The sequence below is a fragment of the Acanthopagrus latus genome, chromosome 12 (genome assembly GCF_904848185.1).
Source record: "Acanthopagrus latus isolate v.2019 chromosome 12, fAcaLat1.1, whole genome shotgun sequence".
Classification (NCBI taxonomy): Eukaryota; Metazoa; Chordata; class Actinopteri; order Spariformes; family Sparidae; genus Acanthopagrus; species Acanthopagrus latus.
The window spans coordinates 21,582,366-21,592,167 of NC_051050.1; the positions used below are offsets into that span (position 1 = coordinate 21,582,366).

Sequence of the window (9,802 nt, forward strand, 5' to 3'; positions counted from 1 at the left end):
AGTGCGAGGTAAAAATGAAGTGTTTATGGAGTATTTCTTGGCTTAATGAGGAGCTTTTCTCAGCCTGAGTTACGCCGGTTGACTCATTTACAGAGGGCAGCTCAATCCCCTCTTGATGTACAACCTACGATAATGAGAGCAATTTCAGCATCATTTGTCTTAGTGCTCCAGCAGCTCCGCTCACCAATAAACATCTCCGTGATTGATGATAATTAAACCGTTGCAAATAAAAGCGCCGACAAAATAATTAAAACCGGAGGCACGTGGCCCGAGAAACCAATCAATCGTGTCCGAGAGGACTTAAATTATCGACACTTTGTTTGAAAAGCACTACAGCGAAATGTCCCCCCCGCAGCTGGAAAGCACGGAGGATAAAGGCGGCACTGTTCTCTCTGCCCTTTAAGACTCAATGTACCTCACATGCACAGGCAGCAGCGGTGAAACTAAGACTGCACATACGTCTCTGTGAGCCTCTGCTGGGCTCGGCTTTGGTGTGCTCAGTTCAGCAGGTGCGAAATGTTCAAAAGACGCACACAGGGAGCAGTCGAACGCACAGACAAATGAGCACTCTCATGTTACAATATTCCCTCTCTCCCTCGTTAATTTGCACACCACCTTGGGCCTTTTTTTTTTTTTTTTCACAGGCCAGACGTGATGAGGCTGTCCTGGCTCTTTGTGGACTTTATTTATTTCCATTCATCTATTCTAGCGGGTGTGGAGGCTGCATTAAGAGCAGCGGGCTGACAGAGGCGTGTGGAGGCAGCAGCGGCCCTAATGTTCCCATGCTAATGCTTTAGCCAGAGGCAGCGGTTCACAGGGTCAGAGACCGATCGAATGACACACACACACACACACACACACACACACACACACACTCAGGCTCTCAGGTCGTTTCTAATTAGCTGTGTTGCCTCGGCTCAGCGGAGGAAAGGAGGCCATGTTGAAGTGAAGATGGGACGGGAGGGAGAGAAAGAGAGGGTACTGAGAGAGCAGGAGGAGCCTTAAGCCAGCTGCAGCCCTGAGAACTCAACAACAAAACAAGTTATTTTCCATGGACGCATTTTTAGTTGTGTTTATCCGGAGAGTTCTACCTACAAACACAATGTTTTTGCAAATAAATAACTCTCAAAATACGAGATTCGGGAGAAGGAGAGAGTCTGTAACCATAACTGTAAAAAGAAGCGTACCAAAAAGAATCAATTAGTAGAGAAAAGGCAACAAGATGAACTGATTACAAAAGACGCACAAGGCTGAACATGTTCTCCGGATTATTCCCACTTGTCGTGACAACACTTGTAAAATACGAGTGAAATTCCATCGGAAGCTGTTGTATTTCCAGGAGGCTGAGATGTCAGAGACAGATGTCACAAAAATTTAACAAATCGAACCAAAAGTGACAGAAAATCGAGAAGTCTGATGACCTCAAAATGACCAAATACGGTAGACTATTACATATGTTTATTTGTACGAGCTGAAAAGCTGTAATAAACTTTAAATTATAGGTCTACTTCTTTGACCGTGACATTTGCTTTCTCTCCTCAGGACTCGGCACCGACTCAGTCCAGAGACCACGCCGGCAACGGCTCCGTGTTCGTCAACGAGGCTGCGCTCGCCGGCACCAGCGTCAACAACCGTCACGTCCACCACAAGAAGAATGACCCCAGCGCGCACAATTGCCTCAACGCCCTGCTGGCAAGATCCAACAGCAGACAGACCCCTGCGGCTAAGACTCCCCATGGTCCTCAGTCAGACGCCCAGGGGTGGGTGATGGGGACAGGTTATCTCTACGGCCCTGCAGGGAGGCTGGAGCTGCAGCACACGCCCAGTGGTGAGAATTATTATGTTTGTCTGTCTAAAGCTGTAACGTATGATTATTGTATTACCAGTTAATCTGCTGATTATACTCTTGATACCTGTTGTAATGTCCTGAAGTGCAACGTGACATCTTCAAATTTCTTGTTCTTTCCAACGAAACCGAAAGTTTTAACCACCCATATCTGCATAGCCATGATTTAAGATTTAATATCTGTATCAAATTGTACTCATTCAGAGATACCAGCCACTTTTTCATCAAGATCCATGCTTTAAATTCCCAGAGATATTAACGAAAATGTTGAAAAACACTCTCTTACATCTTGCAATCTTAAATCTGAATCCATCCCTTCATCCGGATCAGCACCAAAAGTTAATAAGGTCTGTTCTGGGCCGAGACTCCTCCTCCATCCAAGTTTCGTGGAAATCTGATGAGCAGTTTTTGCGTAACGCTGCCGACAAACCAACCATGAAAACATAACCTCCTTGCTGGAGGTAATTAGCGAATCCTCATGCAAGAGGCCAGAATGATAGAAAATATTTGCTGTTTTCCCTCGAAAAATCAATAAACAATTATCTCTCTGTCAGTCAACTAATTGTTGCAGCTCTGGTGTTGACGCATTTCTGTAAAGACAATAACTTTTTATAGCAATTAAAGTTAGAGACAACCGCTAACATAGAAGCAATGAGAATCAAAAATGATTTGCATATTAATGAGGGAAAACAATTTTTTCTTAACAGTTTTTTTTTTTCCAGGTACCATCTGTTAAGGGAAGTCATTTGGAATAGAAGAAAAAAAAAAATCACTAATGAATGCATCAAGTAGCTCAATTACTGATTTTCATTAGTGGTTATGTTTAATATCCTGTGTCTTAGTGCTAATCGCCCGTTAGTACACAGCTCAGGTGCCTCTCGCGTCGGACTGTTATCATCCGTCTCTGCTGCTCAGCATAAAAATGAAAAGTCTGCTTCCTGTGAGAACGTAAACAAACCCCTCCGCCTGCACTGGTTTCACCCGCGTGTGTGTGTGAGGGTACTGTACACACACACACACACACACACACACACACATATAGTGCTCTCAAGGCTGTATCCTGGGTGAGGCCTTCACCGTCCTTCCTCTCAGTTAATCAGTGTCTCCTGACAAAGACCCCCCCCCCCCCGTTCCTCCCTCGACCATCTCCACCTGCCGGGGCCCTCACCTGCCAAAGCAAAAGAAAATCAATGGTTCCTCTATCTATCGACTGGCAGGGCAGACAACGGCATGTGAATCACAGTTCACAGGCGATGGCTGACTGATTGGGACATCGATCTAAAAAAAATCTTTATGAAACTCATTACAGCATGACTTGTCATCGCATCAGGCGGAAGACGGGGGTGGGGGGGGGGGCAGGAGGGAAATGAGAGATGCGGACACGTATTAATCTAAGTTTCACTCGCGAGGTGTCAGCTACATTCTCACGTTCGCCTATCCCCATTCCTAATCCATTCTCGCACCGGGTCATTGTCATATTTGTGGCAGGCGGGGGAGAAAATTAGAGGTTACACGTGTCCTGTCGCTCAGCTGGGTTTCTGGTATTGTTTACCTGCTGCAGAAGGCGGCACAATCTCTCCCACATTGATCAGCTTATTAACCTTTCCTCATTATTGAGCACGCGCGAGCCCCGGTGAAACCTGAGTCACTTGTTAACAAGCCCGGGGTGTATACGTGTCTACAAAGCGGGGTGTGTTTCAGCTGACATCTAATCCACAATGCACTCCTCACCGGATCCCGGGAGGGCCGGCTGGCGTCTCCTCCTCTTCTTCCCCTTTCGGCTGCTCCCCATTAGAGGTCGCTACAGCGGAACATCTGTCTCCATCTCACTGTCAAACCCTCGTCTAACCTCGCATGGATTTGCAATCCGCATATTTTAAACGGTGGAGGCCTTTTAACGCTGGATATCCATCCTGATGCAACATTTATCTGGGCTTTGGGGCCGGCCATTTGGAACACACTGGCTTGTGCAATCCCAGTAGCCCGGGAGGAAACAGGGATTTTCTAAAATTGCATCCAAGTTTCCCTCCCTGGCGTCTTTTCCTGAAGTCTTAATCCCTCCATCAAGGATACATGGATAGACGCAGGGAAATTAGGCAAAGAGGGAAGAAATGAGGAAGTATGGGTTGAAGGCTATGTTCACCCAAAAAAACAAAATGAACCATGCCGATGGAAAGAAAAAGTGTGTAGCATCCTCCTAAACAACTGAAGTAGATGCCGACATAATCCAAGTCTCTAGAAGCCCAAAACTTCAATTTGAAAAGACATTACTTACTTCACCAGAGCTGCCAAGATAAAGTGTTTGGCAGACGACTAAAATTTATCTGTTTTGTGACCGGCATGAAGTTGGTTCTTCACCTGCATCTTTCCCTTGCAAGAAAACCACGTGATAAGAGGGGGAATGAGGAAATGTGTTTCGAAATATGTAACGAGACGTCCTTTTCTCAGAAGCGTTTCTCGTTTCTTCGTTGTGGCCTTCAGCTGCAAGTGCTTAGTGAAGGTTGCTCTCGTGTAAAGCGAGATGGCGGACCACAACAACTTCCAGGTCAAGCGAGGCTCAAGGAAATATGAAAAAAAAAGAGAGACATCGGAACAAACCTGGTCTCTTGCCTAAGGACGCTTCTACATGTAGACAGGAGGAGGTGGAGCTCACTCTCCCTCACAAGCCGTGACACTGAATAATGTTCCTCAATCCTCACATAGTTTCTCATCAGATTTAAAATTGCTATATGGAGTCATTTCAGTGTTTTATGTGCAATCTCAGGTTTTAAGACCTCCTCTTTACGACCTCGTACCGCATCACACGCTGCCTGCCGTGTGCAGGAACGTGGTATCGCTTTTCTTGTCTTTGCGTGCAAACGAAAGAGGAATCTCTTTGAAATGCAAATTCCGCATTGTTCCGTCAGTCTCAGGGATCAAAACTACGATCTCACTTTCTCATCCTCAGCTGAGCAGAGGAAGGTTTTCTTCTCATGCGCTCGACGCACGCACATGCAGACACACACCCCTTTGCGTGGATTTCCATAAATTGTTCCCGCACAATGTAATCTCGGGGAACCAGTTGGATGGAATTTTTTGAGACGACGACTCATCTGATGAGTCGCATCGGGCTCTTTATTGTCGCTCACCTTTTCCATACAAAGGCTGTGAGAGAGAGTGTCGTGAGAAAGAACAAGAAGAAGAGACGGTGCTCTTTACAGTATGCAGATGAATTCACCACCTAGCACGTTGGCATGATGCACAAACCTGATCTGTGGCTTTTAAACAAAAGCGTCGTCCTGCACAGCAACAACTAAATTACACCAGTGATTGCTCAACTCTGAGATTACGACTGGATGAGAGTCGACTAATGAGGAAAAAACTTTTTTGTTTCACCAGAGCAGAAATGTAATAATCAAAGAAAAGACACAAAGATAATGAGCACAAATAATCTAATGGAGCACAAAGAATCCCCTGTGTGTATTTTATGTTTGCCAGACTTGTTTTATAGTCTTGTCCAGAGGGATGTATTCAAATTCAGAGCGCAGGTGTCACAGCCAAAGCTTTCCTGTAGTTTTTTTTTTTTTTTTTTTTGACATAGCATCCATTGATCCCGATGACCTACATTTTCCCCTGAACAAACTGGTTTTCTGTTTGCAACAGTTTGGTGACCGTGTGCCGGACTGAGATATTAAAACACAGATATTTTAAGGATCATTGACACCAAAACGAATTCATCTCCTAATAACAGATCTTTTCTTTTCTTGTCAATGTTTGTCGGTGAAATTCAGTTTGTGGTAAGTGCACGTTCCAAGATATGTGAAAGTAAAAGCACAATTAATCAAAAGATTGTTGAAACTGCAGTAATGGCCAAGTGCAGAGACACGCTGGCCTTTAAATCCTGTTTTCCATACGTAAGAAAACATGTTTGTTCGGCACAACTAATGTCGCATCGTCATGATTTTAATATTCCCACCAATCAGACAAAAACGAGTGAGCTGTTGAAGGGGAACTCAACTGAACAGTACGTAAATAAAATAAGATGAAATAGCACAAAGTTCATTTCTACCATCTAATTACATTTTAATGCTGTGGACAGAAAACAACACCTGTATTCAGTCTCTCTTCTAATGTCCTGTAGCTTTAATAAGTCATGTTTTGTTGCCATCTTTACAATAAAATACACGTTCTGTCTTTGTTGTTATAACGTTTTAATAATGCTAAAAAAAAATATGGCATTACTTGGTGGATAACGCTCTGAGACAGAGATGGAGTGTTTGTGTCGTCTGACTGCACACTGATGTCTCATCTATCAAGAGGCCGGGCCTATATGGTGGCTAACAGAGCCACTCTAACACACTCTTATATAATTAATCAAACAGAGACACTTTCCTACAGGGACACAATGAGGCAATTTATAGTTCACGCCATCTGTTACCATGACAGCACACCTGCCCTAATGCTAGACGGCACCCGGCGCACAGCACACAAATGTACGAACGGAAACACCACACACAGACAAAAAACACACACGTTCAACCACTTATAGCAGCGCATTCTCCTTTAGATGCGCTTTAGTTGACTCATAATGTTATTGATTCCTCAAAAAACACCCCAGCAGGTCGCTTGTTTGCAGACTCACAGGGCCGAGCCCTTGTTATCTGGGAGTTTTTTCACCCGTCGCTGTTTTCCTCATCGCTCCTTGTTATTAACCGTAAAGTGAGAGGAGGCAGACGTCATCGAATCCCGACCACGACGATTGATCGCGTCGACGAAGACAACGATCAAAAAAAAAGTGTCACCTCTAAGTAGAGCGGCTTTGACGGATGGCGTGGAAATCTTTTTGTTGTCTCGTGCTCGGAGGTTGCGGCGGGCTGAGCTGCAGCAGCTGTGGTTGATCATTCTGCAGTTGGTGATTAGATGAGTGGGCTAAACAATTAGACTGAGCTCATTAAACAAGCGGCTCCACGTCCCATCCCGGTGATTATTTACCAGTGATTAGTAAATGATGATGTCTCCCTAGTTTTCAGTCAGTAAGTGTATCTCGAGCTGCATTTTCTTCTCCTCAGACTTCACAAATAAATGTGTTTGGGGTTTTTTGTGTGTGTGCCCACTCAGATCAGAACAGTCACGGCTACATCGGGGAGTCCTGGCCGTCGACAGCAAGCGGAGCTGACCCTTATCCGGAGCTCCCGCATCCCGGTGACCCCCAGCTGGACCTGAGCGCTCTGGTTTCCTTGGAGACGGACAGCGGAGGGGAGGAGGGCGGCGAGGAAACCATCGTGTACCTCTGAATTTCAGACTCTAAAAAGCCGACCCAGCACTTGGAGACAAAAAAAAAAAAAAGATAAAGACGTTCATGAAGCGTGAGGATTTGATCCGGGGCGGCTTCAGAAAGCATTTCTCTCTTTCGCAGGCTTGAGTCATGCATGTTTTTTTTTATATTTTGAAGATTGTTTTTGTGGCTTGTTTTTTTTTTTTTTTTTTTTCCTGCAAAGCGCATAGTTTAGAGAGAGACAGATAAAGAAACTGAGACTCAATCTCACATGTGTCATGCACCTTAGCCTGAGGCGCCACCGGGTGCTCAGTGTCTCTATATTTTCTGTTTTCTTTCTCGACTGGGTCCCTGCGGATAAACAAACATTTCCCCCTCCCTCTTCCTCCTCACTGTCCCTCCCACGCTGCCTTCCTTTCTCAGGTTCCGCATAACTCGTCCCTCGAGCGCTCTATTTATTAAATTTACCACAAAAGGAGAAAAAGCACGAGCCCAATATCAGCGAAAACATTGGGATGCGTCTCTCTGTGGTAAACTGTCCCTCAGTCATTCTTGAGACAGGCTCGTTTTATATACAAGCCGAGCAGAACGTGAAGCACAAAACATCCGGCCTGAGAGATGAGGTGTGACAGCGTCAGCTCCATGTTTCTCAGACTGCCTGTAGCCATCGTTTGTTTTTGTTAAGAGAAATCAGTGCAGATGTTTCTGTAACTGACAGCACTTGAGTAGCTGTCTGTAAATACTCTCCCTGCTGAACTAAAGAGGAGGAAGAGACGCTGACAGAGTTACAAACACATTTCAATTCCTATAAATTCTTCATAATAAAATCCCCCGTTTTTCAGTTATTTGAAAGCTTTTATTATGAAGCAGCAAAATCAGGAAACGTCAGCACAAATCCAGAAACAGATGAAAGTAGACGCAGTGACACAGGTCAGCTGACGTCTGAGAGTACAAACAGGGAAGCTGGAGAGAAACTTTCACACCACAGAAGCTGCAAAATTACGGAGCGCCAACCACACCGAGGCTTGCAAAATGTCTCTCCCTTTGGTTTCCTGCCCAGACATGAGTTGAGTATCGCAGCTCATGCTTTGGCGCTAGCACAACTAGCATAGCTGTAGACCGTGAATGCTGTAATGCATCATGATAACACCTGAATATGGCGGCACTGCGCAGCCCTGCTTTCAGTTTTCCCGTCTTTTCGTTCTGAATGTTCGATCGATGCAGTGTTTCAAATTCATGAAACTTTTCTCAAGCCAAGAAACGCAATTTAAAATTCAGTTAATGTCATGACAGTTTAAAGTTTAAGCGGGAAATTGTCAGCGAGTAAAACCTTTTTTCGCCTTTACGTCATTACCTTATAAAAAAAAAAAAATCCCATCTTTACTTCATCGAGCTGTAAGAAGTGGAAGATATTGTTCTGAAATGATCTTCACGAGCACCCAGAACGATATGATGTTGCCTTATTAATACTTTCTTGCTTCAACTATTACACTTGAATATTCATGTAGTGTAATTACATACTGTCTCTCGTGGGCATTTATTTGTGTAAAGAGCTCCGTGTGCCAACGCTTTAGGTGTCTCCCTACAGACGCTATAAAAGCTACATTGGTTTAAATACTGTTGTTGTTTCCTCACAGGAGAGAACAAAGCAGTGGCAGTATTTTTGTGATTTTAGTGTATATATATTTACATATATGTTTGTGCCTTTTATTTATTTATTACAGTACCAAGAGTTGTAATGTTTTCCAGTGCTTTGTGAAGGGTTTTATTGTACATACATGAACAGGTGTGTTTTTCAGTCCGTTGCTCCTCCTGTGCGCTTGTCTTGATAAAAACGACTTTTATTGAACTTGAAACGGTTGCTGTGTTTTTCTTGAGGCTGTTAAATGAGGCTCAGTGAGGGTGTCAGTTCAATAAAGAATAAGGAAAAAAAAAAAACTGGTTGAAACACAAACACAATGCTCACCTCGGGTTTATGGCCCCGGACCGAATGGGAAGCCGTCTCCGACGGCGTGGACAGATGTGTGAGCGAGGCGCCCGCTCGGTTGCCAGCAGTGACAGGTGGTGCACCAGGTGCGTGAATGTCAATGGCTTCCTGTCTCGACTGCACCTCACAAAGAGCATCATCATGAACGGGATGAACACAATATGTGGCGCAGCAATTAACAGCCGGCGGGAGTCAGACCAAAACTTGCGAGGACGTTTCATTCAGGAAAATGTCTCGGTACACTTTAATGGTTATAGGGTCTCCCGTCGACGACAGCCGCGTTCTCTAAAGGCTAAAAATAAAAACTGAGACACCTCAGCTGGAGCTCCCAGGCTTTTCCCTGACAGCATTATTTCATATGTTCCACCTGAGTCCCTTTTTTACACATCAGAGCAGGTGCCTGAGATCGACAGGGTCCCTGCTCTTCCCCCACAACGTGCACCTTATTATTTCACAGAGGTGCAGCTTGCGAACGCCCCCTTCATTTCCACATCAGTCCTTTTTATTTGCAGCTTATTAAACGTTGCTGCATAAAAAAAGGTCATTTACAGAGAAATCCAGTGTGATTCACGTCTTAACTCCCACTTACACTAATGTGTGTTCATTTTAATAATTTCACTCAACCTTGATTAGACTTAATTCTTAATTAATCAAGCCCTCTACACTGCAATCTAATGAAGGTTAGAGTGAACGAGGTGGATAAAAGGTTCTTATT

General features: G+C 44.5%; 1 protein-coding gene across 5 annotated transcripts in view; it reads left to right on the forward strand.

Annotated features, from left to right (window-relative positions):
* arhgef28a (Rho guanine nucleotide exchange factor (GEF) 28a) overlaps positions 1 to 8,974 on the forward strand; it is a 47,899-nt gene extending 38,925 nt beyond the window's left edge. For 4 of the 5 annotated variants that reach the window (XM_037117287.1, XM_037117289.1, XM_037117288.1 and 1 more), the window contains 2 exons: positions 1,543 to 1,828; positions 6,944 to 8,974. In XM_037117287.1, coding sequence (XP_036973182.1) covers positions 1,543 to 1,828; positions 6,944 to 7,119 — 462 coding nt within the window. In that variant the 3' untranslated portion in view covers positions 7,120 to 8,974. Of the gene's footprint in view, positions 1 to 644; positions 819 to 1,542; positions 1,829 to 6,943 lie in introns of those variants that run through there. The other variant, XM_037117291.1, reaches the window with a different exon arrangement.
* The last annotated feature ends 828 nt before the right edge of the window (positions 8,975 to 9,802 follow it).